A 27,929-nucleotide genomic window follows, 5' to 3' on the forward strand; every position below is an offset into this window, starting at 1 on the left:
CCGACCCCCCGCGGCCCCCCCCCCCCCCCCCCCCCCACGCCCCCCCCCCCCCCGGGGGGGGGGCGGGGGCCTGTGCATGCAAGACGCAGGCAAGTCTACGGGGCGGCCGTATCGCAACAGTTCCCTTAGAGACATCCTACTCACAATACGCTGTTTATGCCAGGCGCTGCATGAGACGAAGAGGCTTCCTGTTGCATTTATCCGGCCGTAGTTCAGATTTCCAACTTTTTCTCTGTCCCTTTAACGCCGCGAAGCGCCTCCCTGTAAGGGATTTTCTCCTCCCTTTCCGCCTATCGATTGTTGTCCCTCCTTGCCATTTAGGCATCGTACCGAATACTTTCATATCTGCTACGTAGCCATTAGGCTCACCTCATCTTGACTCATGACGAAGGATGATCAAGGCAGCGCAAATAACGAATGTATGTTTGCTAAAAGGTCATGGGGAAACATTTGTTTTTTCTTGGGTCACGATAATGCGCTTCGAGTTTCAGCTTATGCTGCTTACTTCCCACGTTATCATCCTGCTTAGACCATCGTGGCGCAAGTCCCATTCAGCAAAGTGAGTAAGTGAGTAAGAAATAAAGGGTGATATAGAACATTGCTACCTACCTACCTGCGTTGCTAGTGCTCGCCCCCAACGTCATCCATCCCTCAACTTGTTCAGTCGACAGTGCTTACCTGCATTACCCATTTTAGCGCATCTATACTGCGCAGTAAGTACATTGCGAGGTATGGAGATGGGATGGGTACACGAGTTCGGCCTGGCAACTTTGGTGCTTGTACACCGTGGTAACGGATCAACCTCGTCGAGAGAAGCAGTGCTTACAGGAAACGGATGCCAACCGAGTAGATGCCATCCAGGGACTCCCTGTGTCCTGTCCCTGTGTTATAGGCGCCCCAAGAGTTCAGCAGGCCAAAGAATAGCGAGGTGCCGTTGAATGTGCCACTCGAGTTGAGATTGAGAGTGCGTTAACACAGGGTTGGACCAGGGCGTAGAAGCCACCTGTCACCGTCTGTACAACTTCATCTTTTTGAGAACGAATGGCAACGGTGTGCCTGACTTTGCTGACAGTGTCGAACTTTTCCCAGACATTATACATGTATTTTGTTACTCAGGCAACCTATCACGGGGTAGTATGTAGCGGCATGAGCTGAACAGTCGAGAATCGGCTACCCCATACGTATCGCGTATTTGAGCTGGATGCAAAAGCGCGCCCCTCTCTTTTGCGAGCAGAGCCTCAAATGCGTTATCCTACCGCAAGGGTGCCCATGTACTCTTGTATAGGTAGGTAGGTAGTAAGGTATACTAGTACGCTGGTCATTGAGGCCCATCTTGAAAACCGCAACAGTTGCCCAAGTCAGATATTACCGAGATAGGTAGCTTAGCTGTCAGGTAGGACCGTGCCACTTCCGAGTATTCTCCTCTTTTAGGAATAGTCATACTCGATCTAGAACAGAATCATGTCAGAAAGTGGTCACTAAGAGCAAAATGGGCTGCTTATGGACTTCTGCTAGTCGTGAATCTAGTTGCAAACTTCCACCTGCTTGCCTAGCGACTAACTGTGCGCTTCGTAGCAGTCAGTATCAGTAGTGTATTATTAATAATTCATCGGTGCAGTAAGACCCGAGAGATATTTAGGTCGTGAAAGCCCAAGAGTATGAGTGAATAACCTCGAAGTCTGGCTGTTGAGGCATCCCACCTCACCTGCGTAGTTTGCGCGCTACTAGAGATGGAGTATGAAAGTGAAAAGTAAACATAAAAATATCTTAGCTCGCTGTTACCCTACCACACCCACACCTAACATGAAGATCTTCGTTTCTTGCTAGGGCAAAGAGAGGCCTCTATGAAACCAATAGCCCTGAGACTTCCGGCCAGCGCACATGTTACAAACGGCGTTGTGAATAGGTTTATAGTTAGTTGCTTGCTCTAACAACGGACAACGGAGTATCCGTACACATAGTTACTTATGCATACGTTATGGAGTCTAGTAGGCTAATCTTGCCCGTTTTACGTCTCGGAACTAATATAGTACTTGTATATATAATGCGTGGTCGTGTGAAAAGAATGAACAAAGCTCTGACGGCATGACGTTGAAGGGAAAAAACACACACACAATGTTGCACATGTGGGTAGCAGCAGCAGCAGCATCTCAAATTTCCCCTCGCCCCTGTCCACACCACGGCGACTATTAAAAGATGAAAAGACCCGATGATGCATCAGGACCCAGTAATCGAAGGCTTCCAGAAGCTAGCCTACTTAGGCGCGTGTGCATGGTCTGTGCATGGGTACTTATGGAAGTCTTATGGAAGTGTGCGCTCCACTTCCATTTTGCATGTACCGGACATGTACACCGGCGGTACCTAGTGCACTCGCTCGTCGCGTAACAAGGGAGTGTTCTGCGAGCGAGCGAACGAGCGTTGTGAAGCCGGCTGTGACGGCAAAGCCGAACATTGCAACCCTCCAACGCTGGAAACAAGTCTTCGCCCCAAACTGGTCCGTCAGGCCATCGAATCCGTCGTCCATCATCCATCCTTCGCCCATTCCATCTTTTTCCATTCCACTTTCGAGGGAGCACAGTAAAACATTGGGAGCTGAGAGTAGCCAGCTTCACAGGGGTTCATGTCTGTCTACACCTACCTACATGAACTCACTCACTCACGTATGGTACCAATGGGACTGATTACCAAAGAGAGCAACGGTATAATAATAATAAGAGGATTTATAGGTACCTACATACTGGATGTAGTCGGATTGATTGGGTGCACCCCCATTACCGTTGTTTCATTTGTTTGATTACGTGCTGCCATGAAAAAGGTCCCACAAGGGTGCCGGTAGATAGATGACGATGGTAATGATGATGAACCAGGTGGATCGACTTCGTTACCTTATGCCACCGTGGGTTAGCTACAATGCGTTTACTTACCTACTTACCGTAGTACGTAATATGCGCTACGAACACATAAGTACCTACGGGTAGTGTGTATAGCCATTAGAACCTGGGAGTGCTACGGTTACTTATACCACATAGTACATAGTTCTCTCGGTTAGTAGGTACACTATAATGCATCATATGGACCGATCAATATACCTACCTATACTATCTAGGCAATTGATGCGAAGCAAATGATGGGGTAGGTACAGACGATGCGATGATGATTCCCCCCTTTCGACGGCTGATGGCTAACGGCTAACGGCAGTCTCTGAGGCTGCTAGCGAAGCACTGTAACCACCACAGCGGACTGCTTATATACCTACATAGTAGGCACCCATTTATTCCAAGTTCTATAGTTGGTGATCCCATCAATCCATCAATCCATCAATCCATTCATCCATCCTTCCATCCTTCCTTCATAAATGCATGGCTGCGGTGAATTGATGATGTGCAGAAGACAGGATGGAACTACTTAAGGAAACAGTTAAACCGCCCGCTGACCGACGTACTACTGTACTATTAGTATAGTAGTTTACCTACCTATGTACACACTATGTATTTTGGTACTGCAAATGTATCTAGTATGCCCCCACAAGTCTTTCCCCTGCATTCCTTCTAGTGGCTCAAGTATATTTAGTATATGACTAGTCAAGAGTTGAATATCGGTAGTGGATGTCGTGTAGTATACATGTAAGATTAAGATTTGATATTTTTAACTACTCTACGTAAACTCTTACGACGTATACTATTATTAATCATGTACGGAGTATTAACGTGTTGAAAAAAAAAAAGGTATAGTGCAGACTATTACGTACTACTTGTTCCCGCGTCACACACTTTTGAGGTCATGTATAGCAGGTGTTAGTATTTGAGTACCTGGGTATGACGATTAAGCTTCCCTCTGGATAGACTACCTTCGACTACTTGCCAAATCTATACATAGTACTCGTGTCTTTCTATCTTCTAGTTGAATGATAATGCTGATTATACTACCAGTCTACAGGGGACTAGGGGTTGTCTTTCCATTAATGCAACGCCCATGAAATCACCGAGAATTCAAGTAGTTGTGGTTATCATTACCCAGTAGACAGTGAAAAGTTGTCGGCGGATTTCCATGAGAAGGGAGACCTGCTACACTTTATATTTACCCACACACTTGGAATGCATTTAACAGTTTTAGCTGCTCGGTGTTTAGTGTATGCCTCTCTCAACCGATGTCTCTCTTGATGTTGATGATTACATTACAAAAGTTAACCTAGAGAGCACGTGTCAGTATCACCTATGACCGATTTGCGTCGCCGCATCCACTCGGCTCATTACTCATATGTTCAGCTCATTGGTTACCAACTGTTCACTACAGGTCTAATTAAGGTACCGGTCTACCCTACACATACATCAGCACATACATATATATATTTGTCGAGTAAGCCTTTACCTCTCGGGCGTATAGTCAGTACCTATATTTCCTACATTTTGTACATGAACAACCCTATAATACCTAATACATATATGGTGTGAAGCTGACCAAACATGCTGCACGACATTGCATTTGCTCGATCGGGACCATGCGATCGCGATCCAATAGCCGGCCTAATCAAACACTCACATGAGACATGGAGGGCGCACCAAGCAATCTATCTATCTCATCTCTACGAGTGATGGCATCAACCGCTTGCGTACGATCTGGCCGTACTCAGGATTCCCGTCTCCTTCACATGCCATCGCAACAAATGTCTCCGTATGGTGCGTGCATGGGTTCAATGCGCATGTACGGTATACGTAGTATCTATATTCTTCCGACTGTGTTCTATGATGAGTTGGAGGATCGAGGGATGGGAGGGGTGGGGAGTACATCAAGCAAGAAGGAGCAGAATGAGAAAGTCATAGAAACGCTGAAGGCCGAGAGAGAGAGAGACAAGCGACAAGATCAAACCAATCCCTGAACCACCCACGTTTTCGGACCCCGGTTCTTGGCTGCCTCTCTGCGTATTGGTGACTGACTTAACGAACCTCAGCCTCCTGCCGCTACCTCCATCACGCGTGGTACTTAATGCGTAGCTTCGTCTGTCTAGTCTGTCTATACGCTCGCTTGTCTGCCAGGTACGTTGCATACTTACGATGATGCTCTCGGACACAGGCTCAGCTGGCCAGTGCAGCACAGATAGAGACATCTGCCCACGCTAGGTCAGATCTTTCTGTCAGCTCGACCTTTGACCTATGATGAATGGATGCGCTCCTCGTATTCACTTGCCACTCTTACCCGCCGAGCCCGCTTCTGCCCGCTGACATATCTGAACCGTCCTTCATCCCTATTGGTCAATTTACTTTTGTTTCTTTCCTTTCCTTTCCTTTCCGGCACGAGCCTCGATGCCCTGACGCCAGCATGAAATGGAACCTCCCTCCGCTATCATCAATATATATGGCGTAGTCTACCTCCTCGATGCAATCAATTGCCCTATCACGGCATCTATCCACTGAACAACTGAAGCTGAGGTTCATACATGAATGCACGTAGTAATGGACACGTATACACATATATATTTATTAAATACTACTCAAGATGTGACCTGATATGGCGTACTTTGACATCCGTTTCTTCTGCGTCCCATGAGCTTTCCATTCGCATGTTGAACTGGCATTGAAAGAGGCAATAGATTGAGTTCCTTGAAACATGGGGATAAAATAGGTATCCATACCCTAGCCATAACCCTAGCCTGGGCATGATTGAACTCGGCATTGTACAATAAACCATGCATTGATCAGCTACACACAACAAGGCACACACGGTACCTACTATGTATATCCCTATACTCGCCAGGCATTTATATATACCAATCCTTCCACAACCGACTAGTGAATACTAATGTGTATAATACTCTTCCGTGGTGTATGTAGACATGTCATGTTTCATGCAGTATCGACTTATGCTGTGGGTAACTTGTGGAGGCAGCCCGCAGTAGGAAGGTACTTGCTCAGTACATCCATGTAGCCAACACGACAATACAAGTACCTACTTAAGTACTCACTCACTCTCTGCGCACTACCAGCTGAACCCCTACCAGACCCTAGGTACCTAGGTACCTTGCATCGCGGTCATGCCAACGATCTAATACCTACTCTTTCGAGGCCGCTGCCATCGGCAACATACCCGTCTAGGCAACCTATTCTCACCCATTCAACCGCCATTTATTCCGATTTTATACCCATCTTCACACCTCTACTACTAATAGTACATAGTATGTAAGTAGGTATGCACCCTCAAATCTGACGGCCCGGGGAGGGGGCCAGGGGGCAGGGGGGGGAAGGGTCTTTCTTCTCGAGTTCCACCGTCAATCTGTTGTCTGCATCAAATCGCATTGCACTGCATCCGCATATGCACCGCGTTTCTTCACACATTGCTCCCCAACTATCGCTTGTTTGACTTACGCGCGCATCACCCAGCACACTACCAGGTACAAAGAAGTACACAAGACGAAAAGTACTTACATATATGTATGTATGTACTTAATTAAACCGTTAGTGTGAGTTCCTAAGGTACTTACATGCAAGTACTTACACCAGCGAGACAAGTACCTTGCACCTGAACTGGCTATTTCCACATTAGGCAAGACAGCTTAAACCTTAAACCCAGATACTCGCTCAATTACTTAGAGAGAGCCGGAGAAGTTTGTTTATAAGAAAAGTGAAATATTCTTTCTCTGCTGATTTCCCATCTAGTAGTACTCCTTCCTTTCTCCAAGCGCTCACATTGACGCTCACATTGGCTTTCGAGCATAATCACCATAATCACCATACTTTTCTCTTGTCTTGCTACCTCGCGCTACCTATCTATAGACCCATCCTACGGTCGACGGTACCAACCCGGGTAGCATTGTAGGAAGAGGTACCTATTTGGCGGGCTCCATACCTTGTATGACTCTCCATGTCATTCATGTACATGGTAAGTATTTACCATTTACCTGCTACCCATGCTACCCACATATGCATGTATCTGCGGCTCAGTCGCTTCAAATATCATCCCAGGTTGCTGCTATTTTGGTGACAAGACTTCCCTCGCCTTACGCTGCGTGCACTCGCTTTCCCAAGCTTGGCTTTGTTTCATTGTTTCAATCGTTCATTCGCACCCTCGCCTTTAGATGCCTGCCTCGTGAAAAATAAAATAAAAAAATATTAAAAAATAAAAAAGATTATTAGGATTCGGTAATACGGCGCCGAGAGCTATACCCAATATCAATCGAGCCCGTCTTGTCTAGCATCAGTCATCCTGCGCTCGGCATCTATCTATCTATCTATCTATCTATCTATCCGTCTGTATAGGCTTTGCTGTATACCTCCCGAGGTCCTGACATCTCTTTTGTTCATGGCTTGCCTAGCTTCTTAATGTATACCTACCTGTCTGAGTATCTAGGCAGCGTGTTTGCGAACATACATACATACACACACACACACGTACATACACACCTTTCACACCTGCATCTTCTATTGTCTGCTGTTTTCGCATCATGAGCTGAGCAACATATTGCTGCATTCATTACCTACTTACTGCCTTTAAGGAACAGCGCCATCCCCCCTCTCCCCCGGTTTCTACCAACCCTCACTCTTCCGTCGGCGTCTATTTCTGATTCTTGTTTACCTATCCTTCCTTTCTATTGTATACCCTATGACTGCATGGTGTAGTTACCGCCGTCTTCACCCTTGTCACTACTAGGACGTGTGAAAGCTGCTGCCACTCACCCATTCGCCAACTTTGCCTATCCACCCTTTCTGAGCTGTTCATTTGTTCTCACTGCGGCCTCCCTCGGCCTCCCTCACCAACACCGGTACTAAATTATTGATTTTCGCAACAGCTTTCAGTCAGTGTACACCAGTCATACCGACACCAGCCTTGCCTACTCCTACCACCCCCTTTTCACACCACGCACAGCTTGCCTGACCGCAACCTTGTTTGCGAACTTGTTCAGTCGCCTTCCGCTCTTTATTATTGGTTTATATACGACCCTGATCCGACCCGACCGGTCTTGTCTGCTTCTTCTACACCCCCTCCCCCCCATATCCACTGGAACGGCAACAGCGGCGATAACATAGACCATCAAGGGACCACGCAGCCTCACCTATGTGTGCATGGCCCCTTCCTGACGGTCCACCATCATCATATACGTATATTCTCGACATTTCCCGTGGTCTCACCAACGTAATAAATATATCTCCTCTGCTAATGGGCGTCGGCACGATCATCTTAGTCTCGTGAATCGTACCTGCCGTACCAGGAAAATAGGTCAGTATGTGCAACTACCTCCCTCGCGATCAGGTCCTCTCCCACGCCACATTTGGCTGTCCCCGCCCCGTCAAAGCTCCTTCCCGTCGGCGACGACAATGCCCATCCACTCTGTCGTCATATTCCTTCTCATGCCGTGCGGCCAGCCACGAGGCCGGCTTGAACAGATTAGTGTACTTATCAACTTCACGTCTCTTCAATGCTGAGCTTCTGACATATGACACTGAGTGATTCCAAGCATCTGTACTGCCCACTTCCTTGATCACAATCTTTAGACATGCGGGCTGTACCTCCAAGACAGCCCTTACCTCGTCTCTCATCTTTCCCCGCCTCTGCTCCAGGGAGACCCGTGCGCTAGACTAATAAGCATCCCAGGCGCGACAAATCACACACGGGCTAGCTGATGATACAACCCGGTGCTATGGCGTCCAATACCGAGCCGACGGGGCATGCGAACTGGCCGGCAATGGAGGCAGATTACTGGCAAACCACTAAGAAAGCACGGGATCGAGAGGACGCGACCCTCGCCCACGAGCACGCCGTACGTCAAGATCAGCTGGATCAAGGTATTATCGAGTTGTACGATAGGAGATCGCATCTGCAGAGATCTATAAAGGAGCTCGATGCCAATATCGAGTTTCGAAATGCAGAGAAGCAACGCCTCCTGCGTGAGTTCGAGATGAGAAGAGCAGCCTTACAAGCTCAGCGCCAAGACGAAGACAGATCTCAGCAAAATTGGTTCGCGCGCGCGAAGGAAAGCGTCCCGCCTGAAGAAGAGAGAGCTACACCTGAAGGCAAGAGTGGCGCACCACCGAACCATGCCCGAATACTCCCGAATCCTGCTGCCAATTGGACCAGCATCAACGGACCATCATTGCGACGTAGTAGTCGGGTGCAGGAGCAGCGGCAAGAGAAGCGATCTGATCCGGGAAACCTGTTTGGCAGCGTCTTCCATAACCCTGTCGATGAGGAATTGAAGCCTACCTCTCGTACCTTGCCCCTGCGAGATCTGACTACCAATCCACAACCAGGCATGAGCTTCGATCCCTTTTCCGCAACGAACGCCGAAGTGCCTCTACCTAGCTCCTCCAGGCAGGTTGAAGATACTATTGCTAAATCTAAGCAAGAACGACGTAGCCTACCCGGGCTCCCTCTTAGCAGCGGTAAGTAAGTGTGTGAAGGTTTCATATCCTTGCTGATACATCCGATAGAGGTCATCGATGGGTTACCCGAGAGTAATAGAGCATCTTCCCGTGGCCGCAAATCTCTACCAAGCGTTAGAGACCCTGCATCTCATATGAACACCCCGGCACCCGAATCCACCATCGCAGACGAGCACGAAATCACTCGCGAGTCCCTTGTTCTCAAAGACAACGGATCGGTCATCACAGAACCACCTATGTTTGCTGGCGTGCCCCTGGAGAAGATCAACGAAAACCACCCATTCTGGAACCCCGAATGGGAACCGCTTGAACGAACAGTTCAGGCAGCACTCGACAAGTGGAAGGATAGACTCGAGAATCTTCGCAATAAGCCCGATGCCGTACGCCACACCATGTTCCTCGCCAATCGTCAGGTCAATCGAGGGCAGTCTGTGCTCGACTTTATAAGGGATGGGTGCTTCCACCCTCTCCAGTTCGCTAGTCGGGAGATGATGGACAAATACTACAAAACCTTTATCAATTACGACACAGTTTTCCGATTAGTCAATGTCCACGAGGAGCTCAAGAAATTTGACCTCGGTGTAACCCCTCTCGAATGGCTTCGACAACGTCTCTATGAAATTGCCATGGCACAAGGAGATAAGTTTAGCTTGTCCAAAACTACGCACGATCTCTACCATGACATCAAATTGAAGGCGTTGCGCGAGAAGCATGGTTTCGGCAATATCGGTCGCCCTTCAGGCTATAAGGTTGGCGACAAGAGTGTTGCGAAAGGCACCGCTAAGCTGAAGCCCAAAAAAGAGACCTCTGAAATGTCTCCTGTTAATCCGGGCGAGAGCCGACGTAGTAGCCGACGATCAATTGGACAAGTTGACGCAGAAGATGATTTACAGCGTCCCATGGCCGTGTCAAGTAGCGAATATCTTGAGCCCGTGACACCACGCCTGTCGAAGCGACAGCGTTTAGACACCGCCGAAAACAAAGCGAAGCAAGGGGCTGACCTGGCTGCACAGGAGTCGGAAGCTATCCAAGCTGATATAGAGTATGAAGGTTATAGCTCGCGAGACTCGTTCTCCAATGGCCGTATCATGCACCTAGACTTCCGCGTGCAGCAGATCAAGACCAGGCTCTTAACAACACGCCCGAACGTTACGCAATACTGGACATGGAAGTCTGAGGACAAAAAATTCGAGCATCAAGTGCTCCGAGACGTGCAGCCCAACGTCACATGGGGCTACTATCGTGAGCCTGATAGGTTCAGCTGCGATTTGGTGCACATCAAGGAAATCCGATATGCCTCGGACGGCCGGAAGATTTTGGTGGCGAGGACTGGCGAGAACTCTGGGGATGTCCTCGTATTTTTCAAGAGGGAGCGCACCAAGAAGCGATTCCTCGCCTTCGTGAAGAAGAAGGGCGTTCAATTAGTCAAGCATTCTCAGTAAGTGGCTTACACGCTGGGGGGCTCACCCCTTTTCTTGATGGCACTATCCTTCAAGGTATCTAGATTGATTGAATTGGAACTAATGTCTGCAGTGTATACCTCGAGGACGCATGGAATGCTATGAATTCGAAGATGATGTCTGATGATGAATCCGAGACTTAAATGATGACCAGGGCTAATCCGAACTATAGAGGCCATTCCTCGCATGGGGAAGCTGATGGCAGTTAGCCCTGGCCCACCGAACTTCTTCTCATTTTCTCTTATGTATATGTTTCCGTCCATGGTTCTCGGAGTTGGCGGTTTCCCTGAATTCTACTAAGATATCCCCCTTGTTGGCAATAATTGCGAGCAAGACGTACACACACACACACGCGCGCGCGCGCGCATACGGACGGTTGATGAATCCACGGCGGTTGGCGTTCTGCGATATTCTTGCATGGCGTTCCGGATGCATCTACATTATAGACGTAATCTCTTGCGAGACTTGATTGGGAATTTTGGCAGGGTAGAAAAAAGATAAAAGGCTCACATTCAGGGTGAACAGCATATTGCGGATACGAATGCACAGATATGGGGGGGTTTTTTTCTCTCTTGTTTTTCTGTGAGATGAGGTTGATACAAGGAGAAAACACTATGTCGCTTTCTTACATCCTTTCTAGGATTTGGCTCAATGGTTTACAAATCCTTTTTGGGGCGAGTTATGGCTCGTTCCGAACGGCCAAACTTAACACATATGGCCTATGCACAAAGGACAGATAGAAATAGGTGCGGGAAGCCCTACCTCGACATTCCATCACTTACCTATCTTGACGAGGATGTGGTTGAGGTAATTAGAGAGGGTAATAATGATACTGAGAGGTCTCTCCACGGTTTAGGCCTGGGTATAGAGAAGAGGGCAGGTGGCATCTCCATCCTGGTCCTCGGACTGTATAATAGTGGCTTTGGAGGAATCCAAAAATTCATTGCGAGGCTCCTTCACTCCAATGGCTTTCCAAACAAAAACTTGCTAGATAGTGAGATGCGGGTTCGTGTTCGTGCATACAACATCAAGTAACATTTTTAATTATGCTTCCATCGGTACCTCTTATGTACATATATAGGTACAAATCACTAGCTACATGTACTATGTACATAAAGCAGGCTAACCCCGAGGGGGTTGCTGAGTAATGGCACCTCTTCATCACGTGTCGATAGCGCCAGCACCGTGTCTTATCAGGGACCGTCATGGTCCCTAGGTCCGCCCCAGTACTGCCAGTACTTGCGATTTCCACTCCAAATAGGTGCTTCAGATACATATTAGGTGATTTCCAAGGGCCCTTTTTGCGCGGAGTGCTGGATTGCGGAGCCATCAGTTCCTTTCTCTTATCCTCTTCCTAGTTTTTGAGGCTATTGAACAGGAAAAAATTGCCGCTGCAAGTCGAACAAAAAAAGGACGACAGAAGGACTCGCGGCCAAGAGGAAGGAAAAAAAGCCACCATAAGTCCTGGCGACAGCCTGTCTGCAGCTCGCCAGATTTGAAGGGACCGAAGAACGAATTGACGAATAAATTGATCAACGAAGAAAAAGAAAGAAAACGCATGCGACTACGGTAACGACAACGGTAGATAGATAGATAGGTAGCGTCGCGCACGATGTTGTACGAGTTGATCGGAATAGTGAGTAGCTCCGCTTCCATGCTACTCTTCTCGCGCTCCTCGGAATTTCGAACTCCATTCCCGTCATATTATAAGACACACACCCCTACTCTCACCTAGACAAGCCATCAACAAGAAAAGAAAGAGAAAAAGACATGAATGAATGAGAGCGAAGGAAAGGCAAAGCTTTAGCTAACCATAGCAACCCCCTCCAGGTCCGACCCACCTCCCTCGCCGAGGTTCGCGAGATCGTCCTAGCAGCAGGCCAACTCGTGCTGCAGCAAAAGGGCGTGATCCGCGGTCTACAGAACTGGGGCGAGTTCTCGTTGCCTAAGGCCATAAGCGTGCACCAGATGCGGCACACGACGGGGTACTACTTCGCGATGCGGTTCGACAGCAGCGTGGCTACGCAGGAGGAAGTTAGGCAGATGCTGCGGCTCGACCCGCGCATGATCCGGCACTCGAGCGTCAAGCTTGGCGACGGCAAACTGGCTACTATGGCGCGGATGGGCGGCATCAATTGGCAGAAGGCTGGGGTCGAGTAGAGAAGGAATGTGTGACGTGGTGTGGTGTGGTGTGGTGTGGTGTTGAATTGAAAAAGGTTGTCGGATGGAATGGCACAAGGACGAGATTTGAGGGGAAATCACGTCTCCTTTAAGACGAACGGGATAGACGGACGAGAAATGAGGTTCGTGATCACCTGAGGATGGTGACGACGGAGGTAAAAAAAAAAGAAAAAAAAAAAAGGCCGAGCCATTGCGAGAGTAAAAGAAACAACTGATCGGAAGAAATCCGGGGGGAGTGAAGGGAATAGAATGTGGGATGGATAGTCAACAGGGGACGAAAGCAACGATTTTACACCAAACCAGGCGACTACAACATCATCCTTCCATCTGGTAGGCGAAAGAGAACTCATCAAGGGGTCACCACGAGAGCGCTGATGACAAACATTGCGAGTTTAATACTGATTCGGGAGGGGCTTACAAATTCCTTCAACATTTTCCTATGAAGAAACATCCCCATTCTTCATCCTAGGAGTTCTGTCCAGTCTTCTCCGCGAGAGAATTGTGCCTCCCAACCGGACTATCCCAGGATCAACAACAAATACACGCCAACCTCTCCACCCCCTATCCATCCTTCCACACAAACCAAACTCCCCGAAAACACACGAAATGTGTAAAAGGAGTCATCAGCTCTCGTCTACTCCACATCACTAACAAAGCTCGCAATCAATCGCTTGGGGGCTGACCTCTTCCCTGCTCTGCCACACAATCCATTACATCCCAATCCATCCGTCTCAAGAAAAGGGGTCTTCGCTTCTCTATAGAAATTCCACCCAAGCGAGAAGGAAACCAGGCACAGCTCGTCATTATGTACAGTAAAGACATCATGTATATATCTCTGTAACAAAAAAAGAAACAATTCCAGAAAAAAAAAAAAGATCAACAACAAATCACCAATCAAAGAGAATATAGCATCCCAACAGTTATGTGATACGGAAATCTACACTTGACTTTCAAGTCAAAGCTGGAACTTGTTTATATACGACCTCAACTTACATGTTCTTGAAACACCTACTAAGAGATACACGCCAAGGACTAGTAGTATGGCATACAAAATAACACAGCACGTGAGCACGCGTATACATAATCTCACAGTTTTCTCTCCTAATCTACCGCAGACCACAAGCTCTATTCAGATTATTCAGTTCATTTCACCACTTATGGTAATCACGCCAAGTGCTCGCTGAATCCAGCGCTTGAGCACGCTCACGTTTCTCCAAGGTTCTTTATGCTCGGCTCTACCATACATATATCCCCATCCTCGGCTACGGAACAGAACAGTCTAAGCGTTGTATGCAATATTTATAGGGGGTCTAAACCCATAATAAGTAGGCAAGGGTCGAATAGAGAGAGGGGGCTGCAACAGCGCATGCATGCAATTAACTAATTCATACTTCCTACAATCCCCCAAAGACATAAGCAGTCTCTATTGGATGCCATTGCCTCGACCATGTAGATAGAATGCTTTACTATCATCGTTGCATCCCCCTTCGTGTCATCTTCTCACCCGGGCTAGTCAAGAATCTGCTTTGGCAACACGAGAGGCGAACGCTGTTAACTTCATTCCCTAGGATGAAGATCGCAGTATAACATCCTGTCCTCTGTCGCCTCCTTGCTTCCATTTTCGTTATCGTGCCTTGGCAGTAACAATATTGTTGCAATGGATGCGCCTCACAATCCCCTTTTAGGGGCGTGAATCTGGAGATATGGACAGTCCAAGCTTGAAGAGCTGAATCCGTGCAATGGTAGACGTAACCATCTAAGCATCTAATTCCATCTCTGACTTTCGTTTATACCATTGCACGAACTCATCAATGACGCCAGGCCAGGCGCCATCTTCACTCCAGAACCCTAAGGATTCATCATCGATACTCTTGTAGACGAACTCGAGTGTCTGGTTCCACATATCGCGACTCACTGACCGTTTCCAATTCTCCTCAAGGAAAGATTTCCACTCTTTGAACCAATCGATCTTCGTAGACGATCCAACCCAGCTCGGGCCCGGTTTCCGAAAGATCGTATCCCAGTAAAGGATGGCCATCTCTAATGTTAGTGCCCGCTTTTCGCCTTCTTTCCCTGCCACAAAGGCATAGCGATAGACCTTTCGAAAGAGATCCCTATTTCTCGCCATTGAATTGGCAAGGTGACTGATATGTGCCGATTGGGCCTCCATCTTGACCTCGACCCTGAAGAATGCAATGAAGTTAGACACAACGAGGTTGAATGCAATATGCCATCATCATGAGGCTATTCTTGTTGGATCGAGCAAGCAGCCCTAGCCTTAAGAGGTTTCTTCAAGGCCTTAGTGCAACCGGGGAGATAGGGGGGAAAGGATGGAGAGTCCTCACCCGGCTTCTTTCCAACCGTTCACAAAGCCTGCCCGCGATATTTCGCCGATACTCGGTGCTTGTAATAGCTCCACGGCAAGGAATAATGACGCATCTTCTAGTCCTACACCAAGGGACTGAAGATAGCCCATAGCAGAGTCAGCGCCCAGGGTATCTTTGCTGTCTTCCTGTTCATCTAGGAAACAAGTCAGTAAAACGTCATTGAGAGAAAGATCCTAGTGCACTTGCTTCGAAGGCTATCGAATAACTGATTGAGTTGGGCTTCCCTATTGGCAGCACCCGACGTGCCACCTGAGCCACCACCGTTGGCCTGAAAAAACCTAAAAAATGTATGTTAGCTCACAACATGCTAGAAATACAAACTCAGCATGCGCAGCGACAGGCTTCAAATGGCATTATGTGACAGTAAGGTTGATTAACCGGGTAAAGCAAGATCGTTTCATTGGGAGCCGCTTCGCACCATAACACACCAAGCAACCCAGCAAGCAGCCAAGAATACATCGCCGATTCGTTCAAATCAAGATTATCAGAGGCATGAGATTCTAAGCTATAGAATGATCGCTAAAAGGGCCCTCTGGCTTAGAATATGGAAAGGAGGACCAGGACAGCTTGCGGGAGAGACGCTTAGGACCACTCGTTGAAGTTGGGAGTTGGGACCTTGGGTTGAGATATAATGCAGCGCTGCAACTCGAACGAACTGTTGCCTATGGCTACAGTTGTCGCGTGGGTTGGTATCAAGCTGTGGAACAATGGATAGCATGCCAATAAACAATTTGTGTCAGAAACACAGCAGCAGTGTCTCAAGCGTAAAAGGGTTGAAGACTATTGCCATGATGGCTCAGGACGAAACGTCAGTTGGATTCTGGAGCATATATGCACGCTGACTCCAGAATCCTACCGAGTGTGGAGCCGATAACGGATCCAAACGTAGCTTGCAGTTGCCCAGGCGCTGGGCAGCAAACCACGCGAGAGCCAGCCAGTTTGCGGGACATCAAATCAATGGGTTGTTGATATAGCATCGCCTCGTACAGGGCACCAATATCAGAGGTGAGAAATTACCAAGCAAGCCAAACATCCCACGACAGCAGCCAATCCTTTATGAATCCAGGGTTGTGGCCAGATGGGTGATCATCTCGTCGTGTTTGAGTTTGCGACGCTGTAGAAAGTGCGCGACTGAATTATACAATGAAGATGGATGTCACCGTACGCTACATGGTTGCCGATGTGCATAGGCCGTGCCAGGTTTCAAGAGCGCAAGAAAAGGATCATGTGACTTACGCATCAACAGCCTCATTTAGTTTGTATGAGACATTTCTAAGATACTGGAGTAGAGGATAGTCAGTATAGTGACGAGTGTAAGCGCATGAATAGGAAACGAAGGAGCAGGGCAAGGAAGAGGGAAAATAGAGGCAAGGTGCGTTTTGTGAAGCGGGATCGTGTTATAACTGGGCTAACATAACATGCCTTGGTAGCAGTCCTCTCAGAAGCTCCTGTAATGGAAACGAAATTCGAAACGGCCGCCTTCTGAGCGGACGTTTGCGAAGGCATCGCGACGCTTGTACTACAGCGAACTTCTGGTGGCCGACTCGTCTTGCACTCTACTCAGCGCGGTTTGACGTTGATGGGTTGGTCGACTAGGCCTAGTTCCTTATAGACGAATAGCCGGCTAGCCAGCGGACGGTGACACAGATGCAGACCGAGTCCGAGTCAGAGACAGAGACAGAGGCAGAGACAGAGACGGAGACGGGGGCAGCAGCTGGTATGGCACCGAAGCGGAATGACGGGTAGCTAGATATATCACGGTACACGCGTGTGTTCTGTGAGTTGTTGAGGCGTGGTGTTGGTGAAGATGCCTAGGGAGGGGTTACGCCGTTCCAATAAGTGGCTCCAAGGAAGTGGGAGACCCGGTACTGTCCCGGTACTATCCTGATATAAGGCAGCCCCGCCGTGCCTTCCGTGAAAAGAATGTACCGCGTATGGAAAGTCGACGGCAGCGGGCTTGCGTGTGTCGAAAGCAAAACAAGGCAAACAGAAACAAGAGGTAAGGGGGGAGAAAAGGAAGAAGAGACAGAGGTAGATAATTGATAATTGGGTAACAACGCTCCGGTCAACAACTCATACTGGTTGCCCTTGTGAAGTCAGCGACTGCCTAGGTATGTACCTATATGTATGTACCTACCTACTTAAGGTACCGCGTAGGTACCTTGCCTTCACATCCCTACAGGTACCAAGGTACCGTATATTCCGATAAGGCTAGTGGGGTTGTCTTGCGAAGTCGATGGATGATACAATATGAACTCAGGAAACGTGGGCTACCTACATACTCACCTACTACAATCTCAATAGATCCATGTGAAGAAAAAGATTTATTGAACATATATAGTTACTGGCTTTACGTATCATGTTTATTTATTGACTAGGTAGGTAGGTAGGTAGGTAGGTAAAGTGGTTGAAGGTATATTAACATGAGGGTATCGTTATCAACAACCTCGGCTTCTCTCTCTCTCTCTGTACTTTCCGTAGAGAAGTGCAATAAAACAATAAAAAAACAGAACAGTTATACGAAAGTACTACGCTGCGCTAAGACATAGAAACAGTCTAACTTAAGCCACAGCGTCTCACATTACACAAAAACCACCGTCAGACCTGACCAAACTGGCTGGCCTGCTCCCTCGCCTACTCCCTGGCATTCTCTTTGCCACGTGGTTGGCCACCTCTCAAAACTCTTCTCTTGTTTGCGGTGCCTCTTGGCGTCAGCGATCTCTAATCTCCGAGAGGCATGCCCTCGAGCTCGTCCAGGAGCCGCCTCCAATTGTCCGCGAGCATCTCCGAGTACTTGACCCGCTCTTGCGCCCAGTCTTGGTTCCACCGGCTGACCTGATACTGCGTCTGTTGAAAGTAGATCAGCTCGTCCCGTATGCACTCCTTGACAAAGATGGACCGGTTATGTTGGTTGACGATCGACTCCTTGTCCTATGCGACGGCGCCTTGTTAGTATCTGAAAATAAAAGGGATAAACTACAGTGCGATGCCATAGTATGCGGGGCAAACCGTGTCGTTAGGGATTATACGAACTTTGATGATGGCCTCGACTACCTTCTCGATCTCGCCAGGCTTAAGCATCCCCTCCGGTTTCGCTCGTAGGCCCGCTAGTTTGGTCTCGTTGTTCTGAATCCGCCGCTCGAGAGAGGGAATATTATCCTTGTCCAGCCTTTCCCGTCGATCAAACATATCACGGATGCTGACGAGCGCATCGCGCTGCCTTTTGAGGTCCTCGAGCACACCACTATCCCATGCTTTGCTCTCATCCTCCATCAATGCTTGCGTAGTTCTCAAGTGCTTGCTCATAGCTACCAGCCCGTCATTTAATAGGGGTACATCGTTCGTATCGGTCGCATACGTATCGGAGCTTGTCTCCGTAAGTGACGCCAGTGAGACGGCTAAGCGTGCATGATCCGCCGCTACGCCTTCACTCCGCTTCACAAGCCGATCCATGAGGTTGCAAGTGGTTATGTACAAGTCGGCCGACCGCTTGACGCCTTGTCGTGTCCGATCAAAGAGTTCTTGGAGCGTTGAAGCAAGAGAATCCTCTAGACCGGGTGGGAGCGGTCGTCCTGCGAACTCATCTACTACGGATATGGCGGCCTGTTTGCGCCATACAGCGAGCTCCTGTATATAATTAGCACAGCACGAGGCAAACACTAATGGCAGTATGTTGTTTTCATGCCCCTCTGATCGGTCATTCCAAGACTTACCGTGGGCACAGTGAGGAACATGACGACCAGTTGCTCTTGACCTAGGATAGGATGACGGATGGTAGCATTAAGAAAGCGCGCCAAACCGCGCCTCCGTTTTTCTATGAAAGCTCCATCGTTGGACAAATGGTTCCCATTAACGGCAACTCGCTTTGGGGGGAGGAGCGGCAGTGCGCGAAAAGGGTATCGCTTGTGCAGGCAGTCGAGCAGCCAGACAAAGTCGCTGTATCTACGGATAACCTTGCTGCCTCGTCTCACGCTTGTAACCTCGTAGTTGTGGTGTTGGAACATAAACATGCCCTCTTTTTCCGGCATTAGTGCGACAGTAATGTTCTCTCCTACGCCGTTGCCCATACGAGCGCCGCTCACGGTACGACTATGGCCGGATGGAGGGTTAGCTCCGGGGTCACGGCCACCTTGGGCACCACTTCCGCCATTGCCACCACCGAAAGGGCTGGTGATTTGGTTCTGGGACGCGTCACCAAAACCTCCCGTATTGTTCGTATTGCTTCCGAAATAGTCCCAGCCTCCGCTACTAGATGGCGCAGACCCACCTGACTGAGAGCCCGATGCGCTGGGCGCCGACGCCGTAGTAAAGTTAGAGGTAGTGCGAGAGTGTGCGTCAGGATCGTCAAAGTTGTTATAGGTAGTCCCGTGATTCCGGACGTCGTCAGGGCCGTAGCCATTTGTCCTGGGCGTCGTTACATGGTTGTGGTGCTTGTGAACGTCGGGAGTGTTCCAGGGGTCATGTTCGGGATTGTCCATCGACGGTTTCCGAGCTCGCGTAGTTGATGTCGGTGTTGTATCAGGACGCTGAGGTGGCTTTGCAGCGAGTTCGGCAGTGGCGTTGGGAAAGTCAGGCGTTCGGTTGTGGTTGGTTTTGTTGTTATTGTTGTTATTATCGACGGAGGACGCTAACTGGGGCTCAGGCAGATCTGTCATTCGACGGGTCAGCGAAATTTGTCCCCGCAAGTTGATGGGTAATGATGCACCACCACCGATATAATCAAAGCTACGACAATAACAAGATTCACTTCAACGTAGAAATTGCTGACATGAGCGATTGGGCTGCAATGAAGAAAGAGGGAAAAAGAAAACATGGCGCTACTTACTCCGCCTTCGCTCATCGACGCTATCAAGGCTAACGGGTTCGCCCTCCTGGGCCAGCGCGATCAAAGCCAGCAGAACGTTGAACTCCTCGCGACCCAGTGAGACCTCGCCACCCGATGGAGCCAGGATGTTCATGATGCGAATCTGATGGTCAGCGCCTAATTTGGCAGCAGCGAGAGTCTTAGCGACGCCGGCGGGCGTAATTGTACGACCGTTCCCATCCTGGGCGAGAGCGCTATCGTAAGCATCGACATAGCTATTGGGGACTTGGACACCAGCTAGCAGACGGCGGAGGAGCTCAGCACGAGACTGCTGTTTCCGGGGAGTGGGCATATCCCAGGGTGATCTGTCATCATCGTCATCGTTGAAGAGGGTATCCGAAGTTGAGCGGTTGAGTGAACCATTATCGTCGTCATCGAAGAGTGAGGCTCGAGACTTGGTATTCAGGGCGGCGGCATGATCCAGGGATGGAGACTCGTCGGTGGGCGAGGTACCGAAGAGAGACATGACGTTATTGTATCGGGTCGTGGTGGTGTAGGTATTCTCGCAAGCGTGCTATATCCAAGTAGCTATCGTGTGTGTGTCAGTTAGTCTATGTACAGAGCATCGGGGCAAGACGATTATTATCAATTGACAAGTATAGGGATCAGCGAGCAACGAGCAGCGAAGGCTAGATAATGATCGATGATTGATGATTTTGCGATTCGAGACAGACGTCTAAACTACCATGGCCTCGGGCAAAACAGAGACGTACCCACCTAAGCTGCCAGTTCCTACCTACCTAGGTAGGCACTTTATAAGATCGTGGCTCTGTTATGAAACATACAGCATTGAATTTGCCTGATACGCCTGCAATACGATACAATCAAAGAGGCTTTGCTTCGTCTTTCAGTTAATGATGGATGAGCTTGTTGACATCGCGACAGGCCATTCACAGTTTTGTAAGGTTCGATTCGTCCAGAATGCCGTCACCTCCGTTCAAGTTGTGTCGCCCCTCGCGGATGGAGGATGAGGTACCTACTTGAGGTACCTACTTGAGGTACATAGCAGGCAGGTACGGAGCTACTGATCGACCTACTAAGATTATTACGTAAAAGCCTTCCCGATCGATTCTGCTCTCCTTGACCGCCCTTGCTAAGCTTATACCCAACTGCGCCTCTATCTCTCTTTTCTGTTAACCAAAGATATGTCAATGCCACATAATACCGCTAGAAACATTTCAAGGAGAAGGGAGAACCCATTGAATAGGAATCGAATCCATACAATGTGCCTCCTCTTAGCTAGGTAGTCTTCCAAGTTGCTAGCCGGAAAGCCACCTGCTTTCACCCTCGTAATAGACTATCTGGAGGGGGCGGTCAACCATGGATGCGACAAAGCCTGCTTTGCCGTGAGACGCTTCTCTGGGACCCAGCAAAGCAAAGCCCTGATGAATTCCAAGAACATGGCCCCTTCCCCGCCCGTTACCGACCGACCAAGACACTCCAAGGTTCTATTCCGGGGTATTGGTGCAATCCCTCTCCAACACCCTGAATGGTCGGTTAGTCCTTATCTATTGCTCGATTACGTTCGACTTACCCTCCTTGTCCCAGAACTCAAGGTACGTCTTACTCCGTTTGAGGAAATCCAACGGAGGTGGTCCGAGCAATGCAATCATATTAGCTAAATGTTTTGCGTCTTTCACCCTCTTTTCTTCCGGCTCGTGAAGTGTGAAGAGCTTCTTGCCATGTAGCATCGCCCAGGCCTGCAATATTCATTTAGATGATGGCCTGCTCACGGAGCTTAAAGGCGGCTTGGAACGCTTACCAACAGCCCCAAACTCCACAAATCTATTGGGTAGCTCCATCGCATGTCGAGTATAATCTCAGGAGCTCTACAGTGCATTATTCCAGGAGTGCCTGATCCCTCACTTCCGATATGAGCCCGGCCAAAATCACAAAGATATACTTCGTCTACTGGCCCATTCATAACTCGGGAGGCATAGATAGTCCTGTCTTTCATAACCTTGCGTGCTACAGGATTGCGGAGCTCGGCTTCCTCTACCCAGGCAAAGTATCTATCTCGATCATCCCGACCTTTGCAGCCCAGAAGCAAATTCTCGGGATGGATGTCTTCAACGTATATTAGAAAGGCATCTCGCTTCGTGGGAGCAATGGGACTTGCCACTGTGGATGACATGAGCCTCAGAGTGAAGAAAGTCTAGTGAAAGTAGCACGCGCTTCACGACCTCTTTTGCAAGTCGAGGTGTGAAAACGTTACCAGGCAGTGCATAACGTTGTAAATCGAACACAGATATCGTCAGAGGTGTTTGCACAATAACGTCATGGTCGCCATATTGCCCCTCGATCCTGAAAAACTCATGGACTGGACGGATATGATGCGAGCTGGGGTGTGTGGTTCGCTTCTTGATATGCTCGGAAACCTCAAGTTCACGATTTTCCTGAACGTTGTTACGATGGACCTTGAGAGAGACATATGTGTGATCCCTTCCCGGGGACCTAGTCAGAAAAAGTATAAGAAATAGTAGTAAAAGACATACTGAAGGTCATGACCCAACCAAGTGGTGGCACTGAAACCAAATCCAATTTTAGTAACCACCTGGTACCTGTTCTGAAATACTTCTCCAAGACGGACGGGGTAAAAATCATGGTGAGTGAGGCATTCCTCTTGAAAGGTTTTAGATGCGTCTATGAGTTCAAAACCAGACGTTGGGAAAACGCGGGGCTGGAGAGGTTTCCGAGTCCCCCAACCTCCCCATAAGCCCAGTTTGTCCAGCCATTTATCTCGTTTGGCTGCGACAGAGAAAGGTTGCTTGCTTGTAAGATCGGAAGAATGGTGTTTGACGAGATTGCGCGAAAAGCATTGTGCGACAACCATGCTGCCTCAACAGGAGCTTAATGTTGCGCGGCGAAGAGGATGATTATCTCGCGGCGCAGAAGGGATTAAGTCCTCGTCAGCTCAGGCGATCAGGTACAAGGGGGTTTTGGAAAAAAGTATCAAGGTACATGTGACCTGTAACTTTTTGAGCCAAAGCCACCAAAAGCTATACCTACCCATGCATGCTGTGAGTAACTCAAATAGTCTGAATGCTTCTAGATTTTTGACTTACGTATAGCAAAAATATCAGTACTTCTAACTGCTACATGCCTACCATAGCATTGGGCACTACACCTCTTGCACGGTCAGGAAGAGCTACCTACCGTGTTTACTGAGATTATGAATACAACGCGCCGTTATTGTGTAACATAACTTTTCCCTTAAAAAGGCAGAATTTGTTGGGGAAATGGTCTTCTATTAGGTGCCAAGGCCCTACGCTATACATCGAACGGCACGTTGTGAATTTAACCTGAGTAAATACGGCAAGCCTACATTCATACACAGTCACACGCTAAGTTAATTTACATTGCGAATATACACATGAGATTTACTCTTCTTCGTGAGCATTGCGAGTCTTGGCATTCTTGATACCAAGTATATACAATGGTGGAGAGCGGTTATAGCTTCTCCCAGAGTTTGACATCCTCCTGCTTGACCTTCTTCTTGTTCTTCTGTAGGTCTTTGGCGATCTGCGCGGGTGGTACCTTGAAATACAAGCTGGGTGACTCGCCAGGTTGCAAGGTATGGCTGAGGTAGCCTCGGTGAGCTGGGTCACGGTAATATTCTATGTCCCAACGAGACGTCGGGTCTGGTAATCTGTAGAAGAAACCCTTCTCCCTTACCTCCTCGAGTACAGGTTCGACGTGCTCAGCGCCTGTGGGTAGCGGAAGACCAGTGTTTATGCTCTTTCCTTCTACCAGTCGCTTAATGGCCTGTTTTGTGTAATATCGCGTCACAATCTTGCCGCCAGCATGCTCTACGGCATCGATGGCCGCTGCCGAGGCCCGAGACACCATTATATCGATAGGCTGCTTTAGAGCGCCAGCGCCGCGTGCTAACAGTTTAATACCGTCTTTTATCGTACCGACAAGATTGGATTCTATCAGCTCTTTGGGGGTGATGGGCTTCGTCGGATCGAGGCGTCCAGAGTCGATCCATTCCTGTAATTTGTCGAGGTTGACTTCAGACATGACGGGGGCAAACCTTTCTTTCGCATTAGCAGACCGACTGGCATGGGGCAAGGTTGTCAGAAACGACCAGTTCACCAACATACAGGTTGTCAAAGCCTAAGCGGCCCTTCTGAAAGATCAGAGGCGTCTGACCACCCTGGAACCACGGATTGACCTTTCCATGCTGCTTCTGACCCTTATGACCTCGACCAGACGTCTTTCCCTTGCCTGAAGAAGGACCTCGACCGACACGAATGCGTTTTTGGTAGGCACCCGGGTTATCGGAGAGGTTTGCGAGGATGGATGCGGGACGAATCTGCGATGACGGTGTGCCTCGCACTGATAGAGCGGCGAATAGATGGACGATCGAGGGACTGCTATAAGGCTTTAGCGGCGCCTTACAGCACTGGGCCATCAGCGGCGAAGGTATCCGTGGTGGCATCTTACTATATGCTCCTACACGTCGCTGTGCAAATGTGGATGAGAATGTCGGAGACTCGACACTTTTTGCCATGTTTGTCGGTCTAGTCTGGTTTTGCACTAGTCTCCCTATATCTATTTGTTCGGCGTCGTTCTACAGTATGTGTAAGTCTGCACACTGTATTTTCCGAGTGCTTACATGCAAGTTTATTGGGAAGTGAGTACCTAACTTTAGGTCTACCTAGGTATCTAACTACATACAGTACAGTATTTACAATGTGTACTGTTTTCCTACATACCTATGTAAAGTAGGTAGGTACCCCTGATATTGCTCCGTATTTTATGAGGTACCTACTGTCTTTATACCAAATTACATCGGTAGCCATAACTTGGATATAGAGCTTCAGCAATTGCTTTTCCATTTCACCCTGTGAGAGTGCCGCTTATGGGCGTTGGGTTTAGGCCGCGCTATCGGGCGGCCGTCAAGTCCACATACCTAGTCAGAACTTGTAGATACATGGATACTGATTCACATATAATGCTGGCTATCAAGAGCACACAACCCATTACACGGAGGCTTATATATCATAATTAAGTAAACCACATGTGTCACGTTGAGAACTCGTGGATCTAACAAGCTCAGAGACCACCTAATTGAAGAAGCAAATGGGTATCAATTCAAAATCGCTAAGGCTTCTATCTCTGCAAACGCTTGGTGAAACGAAGTTCTAGCCTCGCTAGCGACATCGTGAATATATCTTTCGAATCTTCCAACAGAGCCCGCCCCGTCTCACCAGGAGCAAAAGAGATGTCGAATTCGAGTACTGCCTTTGAGATGACCACACGGAGTTCATTAAGGGCCAGATTCCTGCCGATACCTACGGTGCAATGCTAGTCAGACACGGTCTCAATACACATAAACGAGGGAAATCCTGGAATGAGCAGGTCTGAATATTTCCACTTACAAGCAAATCGGCCCTGCGAGAACGGAGTGAACGCCTTTTTGTTCCGGATTAGTTCCGACCTCGTCGTCCATCGCTCAGGGATGAACTCGTTGGGTGCTACGAAAGCTTTCGGCGCTGGACGCAGGATCTTATTAATGCTATGTCTTTAACAAGGGTGGAAAGTGCAAATGTTACTTACAACGGTGGACCGAATAATGTGGGTTCACTATCTTCACTCCTCCTGGCAAGTAATGGCCACCTAGCTCGACGCCGCCAGGGGGGGTCAAGCGGAAGAGGCCGCCCGGGTTCGTCGGATCTATACTCGGCAGTGATGAGCCGGCGTTCTTCTATATTTTCCATGCGAGAGGGATATCAATGGGGCTTATTTGGGAGAATGTGCTTCTAGGCCGCTTATAAATGTCACTCACGCATTCTCAATGTCTCATTAATAAAGGCATTCAAGTATTCCAAGTGCTGGATGCCTGTGACAGATAGACTATCGTCATTTCGGATCCCATGCTGTTCAAGTTCGTCGCGAATCTTTTGTACTACGTTTGCATCTCTCGCCAATTCGTAAAAGGAGTGTATTAGCGTAGTTGCAGACGTGTCACTTCCCGCTATAATAATAAGCCTTGCATCGCCCAGGAGTAGGAGGGCATCTGCCTTGGGATCTTCGTAGAAGGGACCAGCTGCTAGAATTGGTGTCATGATATCGGGCTCCGCAGGTTTCCTCTGTTTGCGCTCTTCTATGCACTCGTTGCTGTAGCGTACTAGGGTCATAAAGGGGTTCAATCTTTGAGGTATCAACGCCGTCATAGTTTGGATTACCCATGGCATTGTGCCTAGGCACCCGAGCGGCAGCGCGCTCGTCTGGTGCATCGTATCAATGTAGATATGGGACTTCCCGTGCTCCAATGCTTTAAAAGAACGTCCAAAGGCAAGGTCACCTATTGCCCGTTAGATGAGCTGTCGCATAGGCCTCATGCAGCCCGACAAATCACTTACCCATAACATCAAAGGCGTACCATTCGAGCCAGTCTGTAACGTTAACGGCTTGCCCTACTCTTCTCTGCATTTGTGTGACGAATTGGTCCGCGTACTTGAGGACGCGTGAATCATATGAACGAAGAGCTTTCGTCGTAAACGCCAAGTCCCAACCATGGCGCCGCCGTCTATCATGCTCGGCTCTGTCTCGCAGTTGCACCAAGTTGAGCAGAGGGTTGGCAATATCGTACCCTAGGTGGGAACAACGTCAGTAATGCGCAATTCCAGGGGTCAACTGTACACGAAGACGATGACGGGGTACCCACACTCGGCTTTGTTGAATTGACTCTGAGGATGAAAGATGATCTCGATCATACTAGGGTCGGAAATGGAGAGCAGATTGGGCCCAACCCGCACATATTCGCCATACTGCGCATGTAGGCGATCGAGGTGTCTGTAGTTGTCGACCTTGGCCCTAATACGGAAGAAATGGTAGAATTGCGATAATCGCGCCAGTTTGGGGCCGGGAAAATGACGCAGAGGGTGAAAGAAGGCTCTATATACTAGGATAGATGTGAAGAGCGTCGTCACGTATGCGCCATAGCTGATGACAGTAAGCCGAGCAGCATAGGAAAACGGTAACCCAGCGAGCATCGTGAGGACTGCGACAGCAGTGGGCGGACTCAAGATAGTGATTATAACGAGTATATAAGCTGTGAGCATATGTTCACCACGTATGAAGTAAGTCAGATGCGAGACAACGCCGGCGGCCGCCGACAACGCGGCAACATGAACAACAGGAACAACAGGAAGATCCATGGTCGAGAATCACGACGAAGGAATTCACGGCGAAGGGCTTGTCAAAGAGAGACGACAAAAATGAGGTTGCGACAACACTGGGACCGAGCTAGGTTTTGAGTATGCGCCATGGTTGAGGGGTCGTTCGGATCGGCTGATTGCTCGTCCAACCCACCACTGTAGTACAACTTGTATGAGTAGCTAGTGGCCGCGAGTTGAAGCTACTACTGCATGTCCGTCGCAAAGATGTCTAACATGCATGTGAATCTACGGTAGTCATGGGAAGATCGAACCCTAGCTCCGGTCTCTACACAACACTACCTACCAACACTAAATTCTAGCTGCAGACTGTAGTAAGTTATGCCTCGGGTCATCCAGCTTCCTCGCCTTCTTACCTGTCGAGCCTACCTATCGAGCCTACCTACCTCGCCTACTTCCTTGGGATCCAGCTCCTTAGAGGCGCAGGCCATGCCGCATGGGTACTGCATGTACATGGCAGGTGGGTGTAGGCATCGTGA

The 27,929-nt window shown here is 48.8% G+C and overlaps 7 protein-coding genes across 7 annotated transcripts; 2 read left to right on the forward strand and 5 right to left on the reverse strand.

The window, feature by feature from the left end:
- Positions 1-8,130: 8,130 nt before the first annotated feature.
- F5B22DRAFT_42655 (uncharacterized protein) lies at positions 8,131-11,228 on the forward strand. Its single transcript, XM_047971714.1, has 4 exons — positions 8,131-8,208; positions 8,584-9,371; positions 9,420-10,809; positions 10,905-11,228. The coding sequence occupies exons 2-4, from the start codon at positions 8,612-8,614 to the stop codon at positions 10,972-10,974; spliced, it is 2,220 nt and encodes a 739-aa protein (XP_047824772.1). The 5' UTR covers positions 8,131-8,208; positions 8,584-8,611; the 3' UTR covers positions 10,975-11,228.
- A 1,215-nt stretch (positions 11,229-12,443) lies between these two features.
- Positions 12,444-12,991, forward strand: F5B22DRAFT_640562 (37S ribosomal protein Mrp17; the record flags this gene model as incomplete). The annotated part of the gene is made up of 2 exons (XM_047977867.1): positions 12,444-12,467; positions 12,662-12,991. The coding sequence occupies 2 exons, from the start codon at positions 12,444-12,446 to the stop codon at positions 12,989-12,991; spliced, it is 354 nt and encodes a 117-aa protein (XP_047824773.1).
- A 1,491-nt stretch (positions 12,992-14,482) lies between these two features.
- On the reverse strand, positions 14,483-17,526 carry F5B22DRAFT_42676 (Cullin binding-domain-containing protein). Its single transcript, XM_047971716.1, has 5 exons — positions 16,822-17,526; positions 16,636-16,679; positions 15,586-15,677; positions 15,358-15,532; positions 14,483-15,195 (listed from the first exon to the last, which is right to left on the reverse strand). The coding sequence occupies exons 1-5, from the start codon at positions 16,903-16,905 to the stop codon at positions 14,769-14,771; spliced, it is 822 nt and encodes a 273-aa protein (XP_047824774.1). The 5' UTR covers positions 16,906-17,526; the 3' UTR covers positions 14,483-14,768.
- Positions 17,527-18,120: 594 nt separating this feature from the next.
- Positions 18,121-20,729, reverse strand: F5B22DRAFT_652634 (uncharacterized protein; the record flags this gene model as incomplete). The annotated part of the gene is made up of 4 exons (XM_047979637.1): positions 18,121-18,330; positions 18,409-19,026; positions 19,113-20,047; positions 20,225-20,729. 4 exons carry the CDS (start codon positions 20,727-20,729, stop codon positions 18,121-18,123), a joined length of 2,268 nt encoding a protein of 755 aa, XP_047824775.1.
- Positions 20,730-21,237: 508 nt separating this feature from the next.
- Positions 21,238-23,434, reverse strand: F5B22DRAFT_42849 (kinase-like protein). The gene is made up of 6 exons (XM_047971739.1): positions 23,329-23,434; positions 22,759-23,268; positions 22,383-22,705; positions 22,026-22,330; positions 21,798-21,963; positions 21,238-21,748 (listed from the first exon to the last, which is right to left on the reverse strand). Exons 2-6 carry the CDS (start codon positions 23,094-23,096, stop codon positions 21,561-21,563), a joined length of 1,320 nt encoding a protein of 439 aa, XP_047824776.1. The 5' UTR covers positions 23,097-23,268; positions 23,329-23,434; the 3' UTR covers positions 21,238-21,560.
- Positions 23,261-24,815, reverse strand: F5B22DRAFT_42832 (ribosomal protein L18e/L15P). Its single transcript, XM_047971734.1, has 3 exons — positions 24,370-24,815; positions 23,329-24,299; positions 23,261-23,268 (listed from the first exon to the last, which is right to left on the reverse strand). The coding sequence occupies exons 1-2, from the start codon at positions 24,777-24,779 to the stop codon at positions 23,714-23,716; spliced, it is 996 nt and encodes a 331-aa protein (XP_047824777.1). The 5' UTR covers positions 24,780-24,815; the 3' UTR covers positions 23,261-23,268; positions 23,329-23,713.
- Positions 24,816-24,902: 87 nt separating this feature from the next.
- F5B22DRAFT_631614 (cytochrome P450 monooxygenase-like protein) lies at positions 24,903-27,710 on the reverse strand. The gene is made up of 6 exons (XM_047976623.1): positions 26,940-27,710; positions 26,635-26,865; positions 26,058-26,576; positions 25,829-25,945; positions 25,651-25,764; positions 24,903-25,563 (listed from the first exon to the last, which is right to left on the reverse strand). The coding sequence occupies exons 1-6, from the start codon at positions 27,430-27,432 to the stop codon at positions 25,382-25,384; spliced, it is 1,656 nt and encodes a 551-aa protein (XP_047824778.1). The 5' UTR covers positions 27,433-27,710; the 3' UTR covers positions 24,903-25,381.
- Positions 27,711-27,929: the final 219 nt, after the last annotated feature.

Source organism: Xylaria bambusicola (genome assembly GCF_022495145.1).
Source record: "Xylaria bambusicola strain CBS 139988 unplaced genomic scaffold F5B22scaffold_101, whole genome shotgun sequence".
NCBI lineage: Eukaryota > Fungi > Ascomycota > Sordariomycetes > Xylariales > Xylariaceae > Xylaria > Xylaria bambusicola.

Excerpts from the sequence above, each read along its gene's own strand:
- F5B22DRAFT_42655 (XM_047971714.1), top strand. The coding sequence starts at position 8,612 with ATGATACAACCCGGTGCTATGGCGTCCAATACCGAGCCGACGGGGCAT. Across the intron at positions 9,372-9,419 it reads CGGGCTCCCTCTTAGCAGCG|AGGTCATCGATGGGTTACCC; the intron begins GTAAGTAAGTGT and ends TACATCCGATAG. Across the intron at positions 10,810-10,904 it reads CAATTAGTCAAGCATTCTCA|TGTATACCTCGAGGACGCAT; the intron begins GTAAGTGGCTTA and ends TAATGTCTGCAG.
- F5B22DRAFT_42676 (XM_047971716.1), bottom strand. The coding sequence starts at position 16,905 with ATGCCTTCGCAAACGTCCGCTCAGAAGGCGGCCGTTTCGAATTTCGTT. Across the intron at positions 15,678-16,635 it reads CTAAATGAGGCTGTTGATGC|GTTTTTTCAGGCCAACGGTG; the intron begins GTAAGTCACATG and ends TACATTTTTTAG. Across the intron at positions 15,533-15,585 it reads GTTATTCGATAGCCTTCGAA|ATGAACAGGAAGACAGCAAA; the intron begins GCAAGTGCACTA and ends CTTGTTTCCTAG.
- F5B22DRAFT_42849 (XM_047971739.1), bottom strand. The coding sequence starts at position 23,096 with ATGGTTGTCGCACAATGCTTTTCGCGCAATCTCGTCAAACACCATTCT. Across the intron at positions 22,706-22,758 it reads TGGTTGGGTCATGACCTTCA|GGATCACACATATGTCTCTC; the intron begins GTATGTCTTTTA and ends GTCCCCGGGAAG. Across the intron at positions 21,964-22,025 it reads TGTGGAGTTTGGGGCTGTTG|GCCTGGGCGATGCTACATGG; the intron begins GTAAGCGTTCCA and ends TGAATATTGCAG.
- F5B22DRAFT_42832 (XM_047971734.1), bottom strand. The coding sequence starts at position 24,779 with ATGGCAAAAAGTGTCGAGTCTCCGACATTCTCATCCACATTTGCACAG. Across the intron at positions 24,300-24,369 it reads CGCTTAGGCTTTGACAACCT|GTTTGCCCCCGTCATGTCTG; the intron begins GTATGTTGGTGA and ends TGCGAAAGAAAG.
- F5B22DRAFT_631614 (XM_047976623.1), bottom strand. The coding sequence starts at position 27,432 with ATGGATCTTCCTGTTGTTCCTGTTGTTCATGTTGCCGCGTTGTCGGCG. Across the intron at positions 26,577-26,634 it reads GTACGCCTTTGATGTTATGG|GTGACCTTGCCTTTGGACGT; the intron begins GTAAGTGATTTG and ends AACGGGCAATAG. Across the intron at positions 25,564-25,650 it reads CTCGCAGGGCCGATTTGCTT|GTATCGGCAGGAATCTGGCC; the intron begins GTAAGTGGAAAT and ends ATTGCACCGTAG.